This window comes from Schistocerca americana, chromosome 3 (assembly GCF_021461395.2).
Source record: "Schistocerca americana isolate TAMUIC-IGC-003095 chromosome 3, iqSchAmer2.1, whole genome shotgun sequence".
NCBI classification, from domain to species: domain Eukaryota; kingdom Metazoa; phylum Arthropoda; class Insecta; order Orthoptera; family Acrididae; genus Schistocerca; species Schistocerca americana.
The window spans coordinates 428,443,525-428,465,831 of record NC_060121.1 but is presented as its reverse complement, the minus strand read 5'-3'; the positions used below and the strand labels follow the sequence as shown (position 1 = coordinate 428,465,831).

The window sequence follows — 22,307 nt, the reverse complement described above, 5'->3', positions numbered from 1 at the left end:
TTTTGAATAGGTATATTTTTCGTTTATTTTTGGAGGATTTTGGGGTTACAATATTCAGTCTCGCTACGAAAACTCTGTGTTCACTAATCCCTGTATCCGTTTTGATGCCCGTTATTAACTCAGAATTATTTGTTGCTAGGAGGTCAAGTGCGTTTACACAACCGTTTACTATTCGCGTGGGCTCATGAACTAAATGGTCGAAATAATTTTCAGAGAATGCGTTTAGCACAATTTCGGATGATGTTTTATGCGCACCTCCGGAATTAAACATCTATTTTCGCCAACATATCATGGGTGAATTAAAGTCACCAACAACTAAAACCATATGAGTCGGGTACGTGTTTGAAATCAAAACTCAAGTTTTCTTTGCGTTACCTCAGTGCGAGGTAATGAATAAGTGTCAATTATTGTTTGTGGATTCACAGTGCATTTAAAGTCAACACCAAGACGAAATCTTCGAGAAGGCTTTGGTAAGGTCACTAAGGGAGAAGCCCATTGAATAGCCTGGGTAGGAGCAATAACAGCACTGTCTTGCCATTCTTTCAGTTGACTTGCAGCTTTGCCTCTAAGACCATGAGGGATGGGACGCTCCCGAGAAAACGTAGCTTGTCAATTGTCCTTCTTTGTAATGTGCACCACATAGTTATTTTCTCTGCCAAATACTTCAGAAAATAAATAAGGGAACTCCCTAAGCAATTTAGTAACACTGTTTATATAGTTGAAAGAAGAAACCAAAAGGCCGGCCGAAGTGGCCGTGCGGTTAAAGGCGCAGCAGTCTGGAACCGCAAGACCGCTACGGTCGCAGGTTCGAATCCTGCCTCGGGCATGGATGTTTGTGATGTCCTTAGGTTAGTTAGGTTTAACTAGTTCTAAGTTCTAGGGGACTAATGACCTCAGCAGTTGAGTCCCATAGTGCTCAGAGCCATTTGAAGAAACCAAAAGTGCGTAGTCCTGAACACAAAGACAAAACAAATCAAATGAATCAAACCCAACAATGTTTTCACATTCTCATGAAAGCAAAAACGTAAATGTCACTGTGTGGGGAGCCCACCTGTTCATAAGTGACACGATTAAACAATCTAACGAAAGCGTCAGTGTCTAACTGAAGTCGCACACAGCGTCCGGAAATGACTAAGTTCACGAACAGTTTGTGTAACTGTCATTGCACAGCACTTCGGCGCGATAAAGGCAAATCCTGAATTTGGTCAGTACTAGTACCAGTAGCTAGTTTAGAAGAAACTACATTCTGTGAGGGAGAAGATGTTCTGTGCTTACGAGAGCGCACGTGGGTAGAATTATTTTTCTATTGCAAATACACAGGCTGTACATGAACTGGCTTCCCACAAGCAAAACAAGTCACATTCCGTGAAGAGCAATGTTGTCTTTTATGCGTGGGAAGGCAGCGGGGACATGACGTCACAACAGACAAACCTGGTGACACTTGTTTACTCCGGCCGCGGCGCGGTGTCCTGATTGCACGCGGCGGTCGGTTCTAAGGCCAGACCGGTTTGTCACTTTGCGTTACGCTGCAGACAGGAGCTACCTCAAAATTTTCCACAGCACTGTCGCACGAGTTCTGACGTTCACTAGTTTGTAACATTTGATTCAAAGTACGATCATAACGTTTAAAAATTTGTTCACAAAATTTACTGTCTTGCACATCGTACATAATAACATCACGAATCGTTGCCTCACTGTAGTACAGTTCACAGCTACATTGAAAATGGTACTGTCGTGTCAAACCATGAAGCTCAGTGACCCACTGATGGTATGTTTGTTCTGACTTTTTCCGTACTCAAAAGAACTTGCTACAAGCTGCAGCAACCTGCGCCTGATACTTGTAATAATTAGTGAGGGCAGAAACTAAATCTTCAAAAACTAGCAACTCTGGCCTACTATTCGGGATTAACTTCTGAGCGAGGCGGTAAACTCCTGTGCCGGCTGTTGACAAGAAATAAGAAAGTTTCATAGGACCTTGCACTTGATGTGTAGCACAATGAGCATTGAATGGAGTGCAGTACTCGTTCCATTCCTTTTGTTGCTGATCAAGCGGTGGAATGAACATACGCGGGGCCGTGGATGTGGGTGGCTGTTGTGATGGCGTTGATGTAGCAGCGGTTTGTGCATTAATGAGCTGGTGGATGGCCGTCATCAACTGAGACATTTGGTGGTTCTGAAACTGAGTAAACTGCATTAGATCAAAGGCAGCACCAATTGGAGGCTTAGGCACAGGTGGTGTAGTGGGCAGGTTTGAGAACGTTTCGCTGAAAGGAGCACTGCAACAAGTTATGTAAGTAAAAGCAAGGCAAAAGAACGAACGAAAGAAAAGAGAGAAATATTAGTAATGTGCTGTGAAGGAGCAGTGTAGAGCGAATGCAGAAGTGGATCTGGAATTCTCACTGCCAGATATTGTGTTGGCTGCTGTGAGAGTCGACACCATCACCAACAAGTAAGGAGAGCGACTGTGATGGCCGGTACCAGGAATCCAAAATAATCTATATTAAACTCTCTTTCCAAGCATTAATCCCGACTTGTGGGGTCTGCCAGTTAATCGGATGTGGCATGTTAATTTGAAGGGGTGGCTGGATGCCCTTCTTGTCGCCACACCATACCCCCAGGAAGTAATTAGTGTACCCCAACTGTCGTAATCCATGGAATAGTGCGAATGTGTTCAGATGTACGTGAGCTGGGTAACTGAGGCGGAACATGGGAACCAGCCCGGCATTCACCTAGCAAGATGTGGAAAACCCCCTAAAAACCTCATCCAGGCTGGCCTTCACACCGATCTTCGTCGTTAATACGCCAGGCGGATTCGATCCGGGGCCAGCGCGCCTACTCGAGTCCATGAAGCAGCGCGTTAGCGCTCTTGGCTACCCTGGCGGGTCAATACTCTATATAAAACTGTGGTGCATTAATTCAACACTGTATTCCTACCAAGAGGAGAATCTTTACTTAACTTTTATGTGCTTCTGTGCTTCCTACGCTTAGTTACTAATACAGACTATGCAGAATGCAGAATAAGTAACGTCTGCCTGTTTTGCTCGGTACTGATGCTCTTGAAGACTGCGACAAACTGGCCCCGACCAGCAATGGGCGGCTGGTTAAATCAGCGTTGACAGGGAGCGCTGGATTCTGTCTTCCTGGAGGTGTGGCGCTGCCTGCTCTTTCCATTGTTGCACGGGGCAGCACCTTCTTCATGCCGTTTCGTGGCGCTGCACTGGCCGGTGCGCAGTCGATGCTTAAGGAATGTACACTTGATAACTTTCACCATTGGCTTCAGGCAGAATTAAACAAAAGGAAGGCACATTGCTAAAACATACACTAATACGATTACAAGGAACACTGCAGATTAAAAACGCGAATTCTTGAAACCAATGATGTACACTTGACAATTGTATCAGCGCTGCCTCACAAAAGTTGCATTATGACAGAATGTATCGTCGTGCTGGTACAAACGCTGTCTCTGAACTGTTCCTCTACTGTATGCAGTACACAAGCTGTAATGTGTGTCCTTATACTTTTGTTCTATTGGAGTCCTCCTGCTTAGCTTTCCTAGAAGAAAGAACACAACATGTCATTCTTAACGGTTCAAAATCTGCAGATGTAGAGGTAATTTCGGGAGTACCGCAGGGAAGCGTGATAGGACCTTTATTGTTTACAATATACATAAATGACTTAGTTGACAACATCGGTAGCTCCGTGAGGCTATTTGCAGATGACACGGTTGTCTACAAGAAAGTAGCAACATCAGAAGACTCGTACGTACTCCAGGAGGACCTGCAGAGGATTAATGCATGGTGCGACAGCTGGCAGCTTTCCCTAAACATAGATAAATGTAATATAATGCGCATACATAGGGGCAGAAATCCATTCCAGTACGATTATGCCATAGGTGGTAAATCATTGGAAGCGGTAACGACCGTAAAATACTTAGGAGTTACTATCCGGAGCGATCTGAAGTGGAATGATCACATAAAACAAATAGTGGGAAAAGCAGGTGCCAGGTTGAGATTCATAGGAAGAATTCTAAGAAAATGTGACTCATCGACGAAAGAAGTAGCTTACAAAACGCTTGTTCGTCCGATTCTTGAGTATTGCTCATCAGTATGGGACCCTTACCAGGTTGGATTAATAGAAGAGATAGACATGATCCAGCGAAAAGCAGCGCGATTCGTCATGGGGACATTTAGTCAGCGCGAGAGCGTTACGGAGATGCTGAACAAGCTCCAGTGGCTCCAGTGGCGGACACTTCAAGAAAGGCGTTACGCAATACGGAGAGGTTTATTATCGAAATTACGAGAGAGCACATTCCGGGAAGAGGTGGGCAACATATTACTACCGCCCACATATATCTCGCGTAATGATCACAACGAAAAGATCCGAGAAATTAGAGCAAATACGGAGACTTACAAGCAGTCGTTCTTCCCACGCACAATTCGTGAATGGAACAGGGAAGGGGGGATCAGATAGTGGTACAATAAGTACCCTCCGCCACACACCGTAAGGTGGCTCGCGGAGTATAGATGTAGATGTAGATGTAGATGTAACGTGTTCGCCTCCCATGCAAGCGTGCTCGCTTTCGATTCCCGGCGGGGTTGGAGATTTTCTCCGCTCGGGGACTGGGTGTTGTGTTGTCCTCATCATCATTTCATCCTCATCACTGGCGCCCAAGTCGCCCAATGTGGCGTGGAGTGGAATAAGACTTGGCGGCCGAACTTCCCCGAATTGGGGTCTCCCGACCAACGATGCCATTCGCTCATCTCATTTTGCATTGTTGTACATGACGGTAGGTAACGTTCTCCAGGATTTCGCCAAACCCAAACCCTTCTGTCGGATTTACAAGAGGTGTAACACGACTGATCACGCCAAATCATTATTTTCCAGTCCTCCGTTGTCCCGTGGCGTCACTCTTTACATCACCTCAAGCGTCACTTAGCACTGATTATAGAAATTTGCGGCTAAAGAAGAGAAGCTCGACTGTTGTCCCCCAGTCTTTTAGACTCCCTAGGCACAGTCAGTACGGTGGCTAGAGTGCTGGTAGCACTCTGGAACTCACAAGTGATGCCTTCCGCTGATTTCATGATTTTTTACTACCACACTCCTCAAAGCTCGACGGTCTTTGCCTGTCAGCAAGTGTGGTCTGCCCTATCTTGGCTAAGCCGTGGTCGTTTCTTCTCGTTTCCAGTTCACAATCACATCACTAACAGTCGACCTTGGCAATTTGGAATGTACTTGATTCATATGTAGCATCCAGTGACTAGTCCTGATTTGCAGTCACTGAGCTCTTATGGTCGGCCCGTGTGACCGTGCGGTTCTAGGCGCTTCAGTCTGGAACCACGCGACCGCTACGGTCGCAGGTTCGAATCCTGCCTCGGACATGGATGTGTGTGATGTCCTTAGGTTAGTTAGGTTTAAGTAGTTCTAAGTTCAAGGGGACTGATGACCACAGATGTTAAGTCCCATAGTGCTCAGAACCATGTGAACCATTTTTTGAGCTCTTATGACCGACACGTTCTGCAGTTATTGCTTCTCTCCAACAACACAATATTCCCCATCCACATCCTTTTACACTGGCAGACCCTGTAACACCTCAACGACCCCCTTAAAGTCAATTAAGACAGAATATCATAATATGAAGTAGGGAAGAGCTATCTTGGCAAATACGACATCTTTGCCGACAAGCTAACACCAAGATGTTTTGATAACAACAACATTATACATCACTGGGAGTTTTTGTTATGAAAAGAGGAAGAAGAAACCTGAGATTTAATTAATGGACAAATATCCAAGTGATAATTGCAATTAATGTCTTGAAAGCTGAGTCCAAGTTGATGTTAGTCATAGATAACTTTTATATGGAAGAGAGCTGTAAGCGCAAAGAAGAATTTCAATGCGCCTACAATACTCTTTCACAGAAGTCACTTGCTGGCTCTCGTCCTGTAAAGACGTGCGAGAACAATTCTTGCCTTAGTTATTGAGAGTACGAAACGCGACGAGATTGTTTTGCGTTCAGAAGTGTTTCTTGTGTGACGTGATACTCGAACTTCGGAAACTGATTTTCTAAGCAGAGACAAGAACTGATGGACGCGTTTAACCGGGTTAATTGAACTTTATTGACGAAACTAGTGAATATTGGACTTTACTTTCAAATAGTTGGAACTAAAAGAAGAGTGGATAGTATATCAAAGGACTACACTCAATTAGTCTCGAGTAGGACACAATTACACGACTTCACGAAGGTAATACAATTACGCTGAAGAGTCAAGTTGTCGTAGTTGCCAAGAAACTTAATTTTAATAGAACTGACTTTACCAACCAGCTGCGTGTGCGTGTGGTGCGAAAGTTATAAAGTATTTAGTGGCCAAGGAACAATAAACTGTTCGTTCCAAGTGAAATATCAAGCGTGGACTATATTATTAAGTGATTTAATCAATGATAGTTAACCAACGACTGTTCAGCAGGGACAATTTAATCTTAATATCAAAATATGTACTTCATTAATTGAAAAGAGAACTTTTGAACATTTTTTTAACATTACGGCGTAGGTTCACTCAGACGTGATCAAAGAGCATCTGTGGATCTCGCTTCATACAGGTTCAACAACTCCATAGCAATGAGCCAACAACGTACGAGAAGACTGATAATTACAATGTTTCCTCGCAATTGGTGGTGTGTACGATGCGGAGGAGATAAGATTTAACGACTACTGCATATCCGGGCAATGAATCATTCAATCTTAAATCAGAAGAAGCATCCATCGTACGAGTTCGCATTTCTGTGTCCCGTTCACCAACAGGGACCTACGTCATCGCGCATCGTGTCTCAACTTCACTGCGAGAGCTGTGGCAGTAGCAGCTCTACGGCGCCGACAATACCAGCACGCGGTTGGAGTGCTGGGACGCCACACAGTCCGCCTCTCGTGACATCTAGTGCTTAATTCCGCATACCATGGAAGTGTCTGGATACCTTTGAGCAGGTTTCGTATGTCCTGACAATTAGCCCAGGGAAATCTCAGGTTATTATTCAAAAATGGTTCAAATGGCTCTGAGCACTATGGGACTTAACATCTGTGGTCATCAGTCCCCTAGAACTTAGAGCTACTTAAACTTAACTAACCTAAGGACATCACACACATCCATGCCCGAGGCAGGATTCGAACCTGCGACCGTAGCAGTCGCGCGGTTCCGGACTGAGCGCCTAGAACCACTAGACCACTGCGGCCGGCCAGGTTATTATTATTATTATTATTATTATTATTATTATTATTACGTTTCCGTTTGTGTCATCTACGGGCCACTTTTGAAAATGTTTCTATTACATGTCAGTGTATCATGTTTATACACTGTCAATATTTTTCTGTTCTTCTTGGAAGTAGGTTCTTTCCTTTTACACTGAGTCTTCCTCTGTCTCCTCGAAACCAAAGAACTTGTCAATTTTTCCATATAGCTCTCAACCAGACGTTTCATTCCCTGATCTTGTCCAGATGAAACTTCACTGCCAGAAAATATACTGGTCTTTTGTTCACCGAAAAAGTCGAAGAGTCTTTAGTCAGATCCTGAGCATCCTCATTGTGCTTCGCCAGTTTCCTCCTTGTGGAAGAATCTGCTCTGCTTTCTTGTTCGTTTACGCTATTTTTATATGAGTGCAAAACACGAGCATTATTTACCTGCAGTGGGCGTCCGTAGATACGTTCATAAAAGAGTGTATTTCCCTTCCTCATCAGTTCCGTCTCTCCTGTCTCCCGGTGAAATTTTCGGTAGATCGTATTTTCATTTCCGCATCTTTTACTATTGCCCCCTTGATATTTGGTTCTAGTTTCCTGTCCTGTGGGTCCTGTTGCATACTGGTGTTACAATTTAACTGTTATGTGTATGTGTCTCAGTTTACCTGTCATTTGCTAAGTCCGTCTTGTTAAAATACATTTCCTTCGATGACAATCCATTTACATTTATCATTTCCTGTTTAGCCGCAGCTTGTCTGAGAGCATTTTCTGAAATGGAATTGTTCTCTTGTGTTATCTGAATCTTTTTATCGTCTTGATCTACACCGAAGCTCCAAAAAAAGTGGTATATGCATGCGTATTCGAATAAAGAGATATGTAAACAGGCAGAACATGGTGCTCCGGTCGGCAACGCCTATATAAAACGACTAGTGTCTGGCGCAGTTCTTAGATCGGTTACTGCTGCTACAGTGGCAGGTTATCAAGATTTAAGCGAGTTTGAACGTAGTGTTATCGTCAGATCACGAGCGATGGCACATTGCATCTCCGAGGTAGCGATGAAGTGGGGACTTTCCCGTACGACCATTTCAAGAGTGTGCCGTGAATATCAGAACTCCGGTAAAACATCATATCTCCGACATCCCTGCGGCCAGAAAATGATCCTGCAAGAACGGGACCAAAGACGACTGAAGAGAATAGTTCAACGTGATGGAAGTGCAGCCCTTCCGCAAATTGGTGCAGAGTTCAGTGCTGGGCCTCCATCAAGAATCAGCGTGCGAACCATTCAACGAAACATCATCGATATGGGCTTTCGAAGGCGAAGACCCACTCGTATACTCTTGAAGACTGCACCACACAAAGCTTTACGCCTCGCCTGGCCCCGTCAACATGGACATTGGACTGTTGATGACTGAAAATATATTTTATAAATGATAGATCAAAGCAATCAGTCATTCTTTTTAGTAGATTGTATTTGTCAAATCCAGGTTTCGTCTAGTGCCTAGCTATCATCAGTATTCAGTATTCAAAAAACTGTGACTGACGCTCGAACAACTTGGAGCTGACATGCTTTGAGACTAGACACTAATGCCTTGATAATGGCTAGGCACTAGTCGAAATCTGGATTTGCCAAATAAAACCTGCAAAAAGGACTACTGATTGCTGTGCTCTATCATTTATAAATCAGATCACAGTCGCTGAGTGCACCCACGTTCATAACGGAAGGTAACCTGCTAAAAACATGTTTCCTGGCCCTACGAGTCTCGTTTCAAATTGTATCCGGAGAATGGACGTCTACGGGTATGGAGACAGCCTCATCAATCCATGGATTCTGTATGTCAGCAGGAGACTGTTCAAGCTGGCGGAGGCTCTGTAATGGTGTGGGAGTTGTGTAGTTGGAGTGGTACAGGACCCTCATACGTCTAGATACGACTCTGACTGGTCGCATGTACGTAAACATCTGTCTGTTCGCCTGCATCCATTAATGTCCATTGTGCATTTCGACAGACTTGGCCGATTCCAGCAGGACAATGCGACACCCCAAACGTCCAGAGTTGCTACAGGGTGGCTCCAGGAACACTCTTCTGAGTTTAAAGACTTCCGTTGGTCACCAAACTCCCCAGACGTGAACTTTATTGAGCATATCTGGGATCCTTGCAACGTGCTGTTCAGAAGACATCTCCACCCCCTTGTACTCTTAAGGATTTATGGACTGCTCTGCAGTATTTATGGTGTCAGCTCCCCCAGGACTACTTCAAACATTAGTTGAGTCCATGCCACGTTGTGCTGCGGCGCTTCTGCGTGCGCGCGGTGACCCTACGCGATATTAGGCAGTTATAGCAGTTTCTTTGGGTCTTCAGTGTATATGCATCCAGTTACATGGTGAAGGAATCATCTATGTTGGTCATGAACTCTTTTCATATGAGATTTATAACCTGGTGATTCTGTTATAGCCGGCCGAAGTGGCCGTGCGGTTAAAGGCGCTGCAGTCTGGAACCGCAGGACCGCTACGGTCGCAGGTTCGAATCCTGCCTCGGGCATGGATGTTTGTGATGTCCTTAGGTTAGTTAGGTTTAACTAGTTCTAGGTTCTAGGGGACTAATGACCTCAGCAGTTGAGTCCCATAGTGCTCAGAGCCATTTGAACCATTCTGTTATACTGAAGTCCTCAAAATGCTTTTCCCCGCTGTTTCTAGTTCGTTAGTAAGTGGTGCCGTGTCATCTCCATATGCCAAGTAACAGAGCTTCTCTGTCCTGTCAACTCCCTTATCCCACATACTTTTTCATTTTAATTTCTTTTGTTTTTTTTTTTCGTTCCGTAATTACTCATTCGAGAAAGTAGTTGCATGTAATCGATGAAAGAGCTTTCCATCGTCCGGCTGCAATCTTGAACGCAATGGCATCTCTTGCTCCCTCCCCCCGACCGCTTTCAGTTGCTAAGACTGTGTAATGTGGCACAAAGGTTAAAATACTGGACTCGTATTCTATAGGATGCTGGTTCAGAAGCATGTCCAACCATTCAGGTTTAGCTTTTCCGTGGTTTGCTTAAAATCGCTGTAGGTAAATCCAGTGATTGTTCCTTTGAAAAGGACGTGGTCGACTTCTTTTCCCCATCCTTTGCGAACCGGTCTTGTGCACCGTCTCTGACCTCAACGTCGATGAAACCCTAAATCCAAATCATGTTGCCTCATGTTTTTGAGTTAAAACTGTTGGTTTCAATGGTCATTTTTATTATCCACTCTGAAGTCTGTAGCTTTCTATCTAAAGACTAGTATATTTTGTTCAAGTCAATGAACATCACCGCTTACTTGTTCTGCACAAACGAATAATATTTTATTATGTTCATCAAAAAAAATATCTCTTAAGCGTATTCTGTAATAGGATTCTGGAAAATATACTGTATTCCAACATCATGAAAGAAAACAATCTCTTGCGAAATTATCAGTACCGACTCAGACAGTATTGTCCTTATGAAACACCACTGGCTCATCATTCACACGAAGTAAGGAGTGCTATCGACAAGAGATCTCTAGCTGACTCCATATTTCTACATTTGCAGTAGGTTTTTGACCCCGTTTATTAAAGGCAGCAGCTAGTCAATTTGCGTGCCTATGGAATACCGCCTCAGTTGTGCGACTGGATAAGTGATTCCCTGTCAGAAAGTCAATTGACGGGAAGTCACCTAGTGAAATCGAAGTGAGATGTGGGGTTCCCCAATGGACAATATGACAATTATTATTTTCATCATGGCAGCGGCAACAGCAACCGTTACGAAATTGTCTCGAATAAAAAACAGTCCACAGTTGCACTAAATTATGTTTATTTGAAACCTTGACCATAATTTCTGCTATAATAATATAGACTTCTTCAGAAGTCCTAAAAATGATCAAAATAACATCTTGAACAGTGATACAATCTACACATAAACTTCAAAATTAGGTTAGTGATAACACATTACTTACCTATACACTAATAAATGAATAATGTCGCCGGCCGGAGTGGCCGAGCGGTTAAAGGCGCTACAGTCCAGAACCGCACGACCGCTACAGTCGCAGGTTCGAATCCTGCCTTGGGCATGGATGTGTGTGATGTCCTTAGGTTAGTTAGGTTTAAGTAGTTCTAAGTTCTAGGGGACTTATGACCACAGCAGTTGAGTCCCATAGTGCTCAGAGCCATTTGAACCATTTGAATAATGTCTTAGCCCAGCGGCTGCGTCAAGATCAATAAAATAACTTCAACAGACATAAGCCTGTTTCGAACATAAGTAAAATTACATATCGCACCGTATGTCCTCCGCCACTAGCTCTGTTATACTGGACGCACGTTTGTCAAGTGTACCGCACCCCGCGCACCTATCGCTCACCACAGTGAGCTGCATCGCACCGTTTATCAGGCAACTAGTCAATTTTGAAGTTCATGTGTAGATTGCATCACTGGTCTAGATGTTTTTGGATCATTTTAGGACTTCTGAAGAAGTCTATATTATTATAGCAGAAATAATGGTCAGGGTTTAAAATAAACATAATTTACTGCAACTCTGGGCTGTTTTTCATTCGAGACAATTTGAGATGCCTTCTTAAACTGTTTGTACGAGACGCTGTCGTTTACCGTAAAGTAAAATCATCAGAAGATCAAAATTAATTGCAAAATGATTTATACAATATACCTGAAAGATGTGAAAACTGACAATAAAAAGTATGAGGTCTCACACTTGAGTGCTAAAAGAATTCCGTTAAATTTCGGTAAATTTAAAAGTTGCAAATTCCGCTATATACGTAGGGACTACAGTTACAAACAACTGGAACTATCACAAAGGAAATGTTCGAGGAAGGGGAACCAAAGACTGAATTTTGTTGGTAGACATTTTAGATGCAACGAACCTAATATGGAAACTGCATACACTACACTTCCCAGTCCTTTTCTGCAGTACTGGTGAGCGATACGGGGTCATTACCACATCGGACTGACAGAGCACATCGGAAAATTGTTACTCGGAAATTACTCTGCTATTAACTTCATATGGCCCCATTCAAGCTCTCTGTATATCCATGGGATATCACTTGACATCGCGTTGCTCGAGATTCGAAAGATAGTGTGTTACAGTCTCTCTTCATTAAGCTAAACCCGAAGCACTTTTCAACATGTAATTATCTGCTGCCTACAAAATTATATATTAATTTATATTTGTTGATTCATTTATTTCTCCAAATAACGTATTCCGTAGATAGCGTAAATAAACATTGCCTCTGCGCCTTTGTGTTTAATTTTCCTTGCTCCCAGACATCTTCCATCGTTCGAGAGAGTCGTTCGTTTTCTTCCCGTGTCCAATCCCAATTCCTGACGTCTTTCTTTCGTGAGATCCTCCTTTTTTGCTTCTTCTCTCTTGAGTCCGTTATAATTTCATATCTTTGTCAATTTCAGTGAAAGAAATGGTTTTGTATTTGTAGCTATTTCCTAAGTTGAAGATCTGCTTGCTTTATATCTTTCGATATATGTGTCCATAAGACTCTAGTCTTCTTTCCCTCATTACATCGGTTACCTTCTCAATTTTCAAACGGAGCATTGTGATCTTTATTTGTATTTGTCATTAGTATTACTTTTAGGTTCCAGTGTTTTCCTTACAAGTTATTTTATTTCAGTATTTTAGTTTTAACTTACACAAATCAATAACATAACGAAAGGAGGGAGATCCTATCAAAAATTTATGGCTTAAATTTTATTTACAGGTTTGGTCGTCGCATGCAGTATTTCGTGTCTCTTTCCCTGATTGCAGTCTGCCGAACACTGAGTGTACCCGTAGCAAATATTTATCCCTTATTCATTCTGCTGTCTGTACTTGCAACTGCCGCGGATAGTTCGACAACAGAAGCAACTACAGCCGTCGGTAAGATTTGTGAAATATATCTTACATTAGTCTACTCAGCATGCATCTCAATATCTAACGAAGGTACACAGAGATTCGCAATGTGTTACATTAGTGACTTGCTCTAGAAACTTGTTCATTTTGTATTTGAAACTCTTGTCCATGTTTTCTTTGAAATATGTGATTATGAAAATAGGTTTCTGGCTTAAGCAAACATAAATTTCTTCTTTAACTCCCATACATGTTTCAGTGAAGCTTCACAATCGTCAATGGGCTCATCTTATTTTCTCAGATTCACATGTTGTTTGAGTAGATGTCTGTCACTTGTAGTACAGCTCATATTTTGCTCCAGCTCGTCATCTGCAGTTTTTGATGTTTCCATTCTGCGGAATCCCACGATACTTTGCAATGGGTGCATATCTCGTATACAGTGACACTGTTCGTGTGAGCAAGTGCCGTTTATGTGCAGCCACGACAACGTGGAATCAGCGAAAATTGCAGATGACAAACTAAAGCAAAACATCAGCTAAAACTGCGAATGACAGAACAGCTCTTTGATGTACGAAATGAAAATGGCGAAACTTCACCGGAAAATGAATTGTGCTAAAGAAGAAAATCGTATTTGCCCAAGGCAAAACCCAATTTCCATAATTATGTGTTTGAGAACCTAGCATAACATCTATTTATCTGTAAGTAAACACAGTTCGTTCTATTTCAGTCGAAGTAACAACGTACATAAACAAGTGCCTCATATTTTGAACTCTTCTCGGGTACTCAGCAGGGTGGCGTCAATCAGATGGCAACATCTGGAGGACACCACATGGTCGAAGAAACGAGAAGAGTTACAAATCTTCATCAGCCTGGAAATTTTAACATCATATTGTTTGGTTGGTTGGTTGGTTGATCTGAGGGAGGGGACCGAACAGCGAGGTCATCGGTCCCACCTGATCGCGGAAGGATGCGGAAGGAAGTCGGCCGTGCTCTTTCAAAGGATCCATCCCGGCATTTGCGTGATTTAGGGAAATCACGGAAAACCTAAATCAGGATAGCCGGACGCAGGTTTGAACCGTCGTCCTCTTGGATTTGAATCCACTGTGCTAACCACTGCGCCACCTCGCTCTACATCACACGTGTTCCCTATTCTTATAGGAATTAATATTCGTCAAAACCTGAAATCTTTAAAGATATGTGTGGAAAAACATACTTGACGAGCTATGGACCATCCAGTCCTTTGATAGCCATCTGTCTTTCAACACTAAAAGATATACAGAGAGTGATTAACCAAACTTGTTCTCAAACACCGTTCAGCCCCTCATAACCAGTCACGAACTCGTGCGAACACACTTGGCTAGCTCTGATTTTCTCACGTGTATCGATACACACTCCTGCAACACGTTCACATTATTGGAAGGTAGGTAATAAGCCGGTACTTTTAAATGTCGCTCAGCCAGAAACCTAAATGATTAAGGTAAGGTGAGCGGGAAGGCCAAGCTACTGGATCTCCTCGACTAATCCATCACTCATTAAAAGTTTGGTCCCCAGCGGTGGATCGACTTTTTGAAACGATCTATAAAGTATGAAGATGGTCTGTTCTTTCGGACATGTCCGAAAGAACAAATAGCATCGGTGACAATGCAGCTCTCTTAGAATGAAATGATAATTAAATCAAGACCCGAAGCTGTCGACAGGCGGTGATAGACATCAACGGGGACAGTTGAAAATGTGTGCCCCGACCGGGACTCGTACCCGGGGTCTCCTGCTTACATGGCAGACGCTCTATTCATCTTTATTTCTTTTTTTAATTGTTCTCATTTTGTTCGATTTTGTTCGTTGCATTTTTTCGGTGCGGACGTCCCATAACACCCGTTCAATTCAATGTTGAGCCGTTGACTCAGTTTTTTACTACAGAGGTCAGCTAACCCTCTGACGAACACCCTGAGCTACCATGCCGGCAACCCATCTGAGCCACCGAGGGCACAGAGGATAGTGTGACTGCAGGGATTTATCCCTTGCACGCTCCCCGTGAGACCCACATTCCCAACTTAACGTCCACATATTACGTTCGTAGTGCCCCTGCCCATAATATTCATTACTCGCGGCAGACAAACTTACCGAGTCCCATAAGAGTTCCGTCAATGCGTGTGCATCCAGCACAGGAGGAGGTCAATGGCCGGTTAGTCTTAACTAAATGAAGATAGTATATGTTCTTTCAGACATTTTCAGCTGTTCGCGTTGATGTATATCAACGCCTGTCGACAGCCTAGGGTCTTGATTTATTTATCATTTCGATCCATAAAGTGATGTAGGTATCACACCCTGCAGCAGTTCTCCGTGTTGGTCCCTTGCTTGCAAGTAATCGACGAAAAAGAAATTCGGGATTTCACGCAATATTCTATATCTTTTTTTTAAAAAAAGTCGTGTTATAGACATTGGTTGCACGGCGCAATGGTGCAGTTGCAGTCCTCACATGCAAAACGTGTGGGCGCTAAACAAATCAGCCGCTTTGAATTTTTTTTGTTTTTAAATCTTTATCGAAATGATTTTGATCATTACTTGTATTCAATTATTTGGTTTAAGCGTGATTTATTTTTAATTCTCTGCTTCGTCAGGTCACTTTAATGTTCGTGTTAACTTTTACATTTGCCCCGATTTTTCTTCCAATCATTTTTTTTTCGCTTTTAATCTTCGTTCATGTGATTTTGATTATATTTCAGTATTAACTTCGACTTGATTTCGTTTCTTTTATCTTTCAACATCTTAATCCATGCTGTTGCATTCATTATTTCTAGTCGTCGTTTTGGTTGAATTTCGTTTTCTTATAATCCATTCTTTCATTTAATCTTCATATATGTTATTTTGTCCGTAGTGCAATAATAAATTCTGTTTCAAATGTTTGTAGGATGATAACCATCTAAAACATGTACATAATCACACCGCTGCACGTTCAGTATTAACAGATTATTTTGCCTTTTGTTTCTTAACTGATAAGCGGCATTTTGTGATATTTAAATATCATGATAGATAAAATAATTAAGTTCACATTCACAAAAAATTCGAAGTGGAAAATTAATGATAGAAAGAAAAAAATTAGAGCAAATGAAAAAGATCATACAGTAATTAAAAAGATGTCTCAAAGGAATATAAATAAAAACCTATCTTTAAGACAATTAATTAAATAAAAATAAGGATCAAAGTCGCTCGATAAAGATTGAAAATAAGAAAATTAAATGCACCTGACCAAGTTCGAGCGAACAATATTTTTCATGTGAGTAAGGTACGCTACCCACTACATTACGCAACCATTCCATGGACCATTCCTTTGATGTCAGCTGCTGGAGCATCACACGAAGCTCCGAAATTTCCTCCTCTATTACTCGCAAAGCAGGGTGAGTGGCTGCTGGGTGTGATAACTGGGACCTTAGCCTACATCACTTTGTAGATTGTTTCAAAATGTGGATCCCACCACTGGGGACCTCTCTCTGTTCGTGTTAACACGGTTTTGTGGTGTGGTTTTGGAATTCACAAAATCTGGGCCTCACGGGCATAGTGTGATTTTTCCAGTTCGTTGGATGTTGTCGGATAGTGACGTATGAGGCGTAGAAAGCAGAGTGATGACCAGTCATGTTCGAAACATATCTGCTGTTTTTCCGTAAGTGCAACTTCTCCATTACTAATAAAGAGCACCTGTTATTAATTTGCCCGCTAAAGGCATATTAAATTGTGTTTGGGTGAAAATTTTGTAGTGACAACTGTGTGAAATCTATCTTCTGCGTATCCGTATGTGCAATTTATTGAATGTCTTATGCTGTCCCAAATACACGTTCTAAGCATTATGAGGCGAATATGCATCATTAAATTCCTTAAAGCATATTGAGGTCCTTTCCTTCAATGTTCACAACCAAGCGAACCTGATGCCTTGCAACCACGATCGGGCGAGGATTTGCATCTGTCCGTATAGGGTTATTGTACACTATTGGCCACTAAAAATGCTACACCACGAAGATGACGTGCTACAGACGTGAAATTTAACCGACAGGAAGAAGATGCTGTGATATGTAAATGATTAGCTTTTCAGAGCATTCACACAAGGTTGGCGCCGGTGGCGACACCTACAACGTGCTGACATGAGGAAAGTTTCCAACCGATTTCTCATACACAAACAGCTGTTGACCGGCGTTGCCTGGTGAAACGTTGTGATGCCTCGTGTAAGGAGGAGAAATGGGTACCATCACGTTTCCGACTTTGATAAAGGTCGGATTGTAGCTTATCGCGATTGCGGTTTATCGTATCTCGACATTGCTGCTCGCGTTGGTCGAGATCCAATGACTGTTAGCAGAATATGGAATCGGTGGGTTCAGGAGGGTAATACGGATCGCCGTGCTGGATCCCAACGGCCTCGTATCACTAGCAGTCGAGATGACTGGCATCTTATCCGCGTGACTGTAACACATCGTGCAGCCACGTCTTGACCCCTGAGTCAACAGATGGGGACGTTTGCAAGACAGCAACCATCTACGCGAACAGTTCGACGACGTTTGCAGCAGTCTGGACTATCAGGTCGGAGACCATGGCTGCGGTTACCTTTGACGCTGCATCACAAACAGGAGCGCCTGCGATGGTGTACTCAACGACGGACCTGGGTGCAAGAATGGCAAAACGTCATGTTTTCGGATGAATCCAGATTCTGTTTACAGCATCAAGATGGTCGCATCCGTGTTTGGTGACATCGCAGTGAACGCACATTGGAAGCGTGTATTCGTAATCGCCTTACTGGCGTATCACCCGGCGTGATGGAAAGGGGTGCCATTGGTTACACGTCTCGGTCACCTCTTGTTCGCATTGACGGCGCTTTGAACAGTGGACGTTACATTTCAGATGTGTTACTACCCGTTATTCTCTCCTTCATTCGATCCCTGCGAAACCCTACATTTCAGCAGGATAATGCACGACCGCATGTTACAGGTCCTGTACGGGCCTTTCTGGATACAGAAAATGTTCAACTGCTGCCCTGGCCAGCACATTCTCCAGATCTCTCACCAATTGAAAACGTCTGGTCCATGGTGGCCAAGCAACTGGCTCGTCACAATACGCCAGTCACTACTCTTCATCAACTGTGGTTACGTGTTAAAGCTGCATGGGCAGGTGTACCTGTACACGCCATCCAAGCTCTGTTTGACTCAATGCCCAGGCGTATCAAGGCCGTTATTACGGCCATAGGTGGTTGTTCTGGGTACTGATTTCTCAGGATCTATGCACCCAAATTGCGTGAAAATGTAATCAGATGTCAGTTCTAGTATAATATATTTGTCCAATGAATACCCGTTTATCATCTGCATTTCTTCTTGGTGTAGCAATTTTAATAGCCAGTAGTGTAATATATTATCCCACTCGGTGTGAATTTCACCTCATTCTTAAACAGAATGCGAACATTGAATTTTGGATCGTCAGCGGTCCGTCTTATAATCCATTTACAGGACTGTAACCTGGCATGGTGGTCTAGTGGCCTGGGACCTTGGACACTCCGTTTGATTTCAGAGTTGGCGATAAATGGCTGTAAACAGCAACAAACGTATAGATCTGAAGAGTAATCGTTCGGAGCAAACTGAAGTGGAATAAAACTATATTTAGGAAAAGCATAAGCAGATCTGAGATTCGTTGGCAGAATCCTAAGAAAATTAATTCATCAACGACGGAAGTGCCTTATAAGCAGTGGTTGTCACGCTGGACTCGCATTCTGGAAGATGAAGGTTCAAATCCTCATCCGAAAAACCTGATTTAGGTTTTCCGTGACTTGCCTAAATCGTTCTCCGCAACTGACGGGAAGCGTGAAAGCAGTGCTGGAGGGTGAAGAACCTCAAGCTGTCCACAGTATGGGGATATCTCTGCATTCTCCACTCACTGCAAGGGTTTACGTTTCTTACACAGTCGTTTCACGCCATCTGACTTTCTTAAACTCGCGTCTTTCTGCATAGAGCGGGACTGAGACTCAACGGCTACGTTCGACAGACTTCTTTAGGCTTTATACTGCTGCCTTTCGTCTTCGCTTTTCGTCATAAACCTTTGCTCCTCCCTTGCATAACAATCACAGATTCATAAGTAATGATAAGCTTGACGTAAAACAGTCACTAAAAGCAACAAAATAATTAGTGGCAGGACACACACACGCGCAAGTGTGCATTTAAGACTTAACTCACGAGGGGTGATCTCTCACACCGCGTGAGAATTTTCAGGAACCGCGCGACCGCTGCGGTCGCAGGGTCGAGTCCTGCCTCGGGCATGGATGTTTGTGATGTCCTTAGGTTTGTTAGGTTTAAGTAGTTCTAAGTTCTAGGGGACTGATGACCTCAGAAGTTAAGTCCCATAGTGCTAAGAGCCATTTTTTGAGAATTTTCAAAGTCGCTCTCCAAGGTAATTTCTGGTGAAGTGTTCCTATTCGTCACTTATCCTCCTTAAATCGTCAAATCTATAATATTCTAATGTCGGTTGCATTCTCGCCTTCTTTATTTGTTGCTGACACGTGTTGTTGGCAGGTAGATCGAGCCTCGTGAACTACGTACCTATTTTCTTAGTATAGCACAAAACGTGTTCGCAGGTGTATGTTAATTTTAACTATCCTAAGTTTGATGAAGTTGGCAATCGGTAAACAGAGGAACATGTCAGTGATGTAGCGCAAGAATTAGACAAAAAAGAGGTTGATTCTGCATTAGCCAGTGATCACAATTCTGCTGGCGAACGAGAGTATCATTCAGAAAAAGAACTACAGGATGATTGCGTTTGGAAACTTCCTGTTTCTTCAATAAAATACTTAAAGTATTAGTTAACGTTAATGTGTTCTGTGTGATGGTAAAAGAAAATGTTACTTTTACGAACTTCCTTTTTTGTAAATCGAGTGAAATTTCTATGTGCTTGTTTTAACTCTAGAATTTAGTTTTATGTGAAAATTTACCTGCTACAGAGATACTACAATTTTTCATAATGTAAATGCAGCTCCCTAAAAATTTGTCCTTGTGCACTAATTCAAAAACCGCACGAAATTATGTGATTTTAAAAAATAAAATACTGCAGCCTTTACTTAGTGCTATAAATTCAAGATGGAGTATTTAAACAACACTGAAATAATTATAAAAATTAATGTTATATAACTTAAATGAAACATTTCAAATGATTTATTCCATAAGTGTCAGTTTAAACTATACCTTGTAGTATACGTTACAGAAAAGTCACCTCGAAAGTTACGGCTTAAAGAAACGAAGGACGTTGTAAATGGTAAAAGTCCACTACACAAGTCATCCAGACTTTTGAAACTGCCGCAGGAAAACATGTTGCACTTTTCCGAAAACACTACGCTCTTCGTAGTGGAATGTGTTATTCTGTACTAGATCTAATGCGCTTACAGTTTCACTCATGGACTGACCTAGAGAAGAGCTATGCTTCTAAACTCCCAGTTGTTTTGCTTGTGGCCTGCATGTGCCTCCTAACATCCTCTATTCCCTCTTCGACTTAATCAATTAACGGAAGTGGGTGACATTACACAGCGACGGATTAATTCATGGAACATTCTAGTCACATTTCGCTAGAATGTCGCTAGAGAGCTCACCAAATACTAACTGTGTGATTTCTGTCATAAACGCGCGAATCTCTATTTATCACGATTAACCGGTCACCTTCAGTCATTCCGACACCGGAAATGTCTAATTTCCGATATCTTAGCGCTTTTATAATGTTATTACTACTCCAAAGAAGATATTCTGAGTGGTACAAAAAATGTATTATTTCCGATATCTTAGCCTTTTTTCTAATGTTATTACGCTGTACAGAATATATTCACCACTCTGCTGCTCGCACAGCTTAACAGGCATCGCGCTAGCTTGGAAGACAGGGATATGAGCCAAACAGAGAACGAAATCACCTGGCTTGGCTGAAAAATGACCGTTGGTCTGGGACGCTGGCCAATCTGAATGTGGTTTTCACGCATTTTTCCAAGCCCAGTTAGGCAAATGCTTGACTGGTCCCCAGTTTCCTCTCAGAAAAAAGCGGTACATTAAAATGTTAAAATACGATAACAAACTTAATAAATTTAAGACGATTCACAGACAAACGTTACGTTAACTGCCGACCGTGTCAGCTGACAGACAGCTTGCCTCAAAGGTAAAAGTAAAATTTTTAAAAATTTAAAAAATAGACAGTATATTTTTTGTGAAATGATTATCTAAAAGTAAGAAATGAATTAGATTAGTGAGACATTAAATGCACCTTTGAATAATGTACAATAAATAGGTTGCACCGACTGTTTCTCTTATCTGTTTTATTTTTTACTGTTAGGTATATCAGTGCACAAAACATGTGACATTTTTCTTAATTTTATTTTATTTTTAAGCTGTTCAGAATGCATGAACTGTAATATATTTAAACGTCGGTCGGTATTCTATTATTATTAAAAGTATACAGGGTGGTCAGAAACAGTGTGAAAAGCTTGCAGGGATGTTGCAGGGTAGGTTGTGATGAGAAACAACTGTGAAGGAAACTATTCGATACGTTACGCTGTTTCCCAGTTAATTAGCGCTGAATTTAGCGGATCTGGCCGTTGCGACCGCAATTTCAAGCAACCCGACAGATACAACTGGTGTGTTTTTCTCACAGTGTAGATGACAGCACACGAGACTGCGCACTCCATGACTCGCGTTCGATCGTTACTACCGTCCTATCGCTCTCTCGTTCGGTTTTAGGAAACTAAACGAAGAACATGTGGTGCGGCATGGCCTCTGGTCGGCCTCTTGAATTTGCGCCTCACTAGCTAACATCAGTGCTAATTGAATCGGAAACGGCGCAACGTATCGAATTTTTTTCTTAAAAATTATTTCTCAACAAAATGCACCCTACAACATCCTTGCAGCCTTCTCATGTTGTTTATGAGCAGCCTCTATACATCAACAGAAATCAGACAACTGTCTGTTTATTCGGCAATTTGATATTTACTTTATTTTTTCGACGTGAAAAAAAGAATTCTGCAATTTCTAGATCAGTGCGCAAAATAGCAACACCTTGAAGAGATAAACGTTTTGAGACTTCATTTGCATATTAGCAGCACCTGTTCCATGATATATTTCAATTTTCCCTCAAATCACTAATTAAGTTTCTTAATTAGCCTGGTTACTTTTCGCTTGTTTGCCCATTTCCTACTCTTCGCTTGGCTACGAAAATTCGAACAAAGATCCATTGTGTAATT

At 42.3% G+C, this 22,307-nt stretch overlaps 1 protein-coding gene across 1 annotated transcript in view; it reads left to right on the top strand.

The window, feature by feature from the left end:
* The window catches only part of LOC124605809 (solute carrier family 22 member 7-like), a 92,471-nt gene that overhangs the window by 40,378 nt on the left and 29,786 nt on the right, over positions 1–22,307 (top strand). Inside the window, exon 4 of the mRNA XM_047137717.1 lies at positions 12,945–13,102. Coding sequence (XP_046993673.1) covers positions 12,945–13,102 — 158 coding nt within the window. The remainder of the gene's footprint in view (positions 1–12,944; positions 13,103–22,307) is intronic.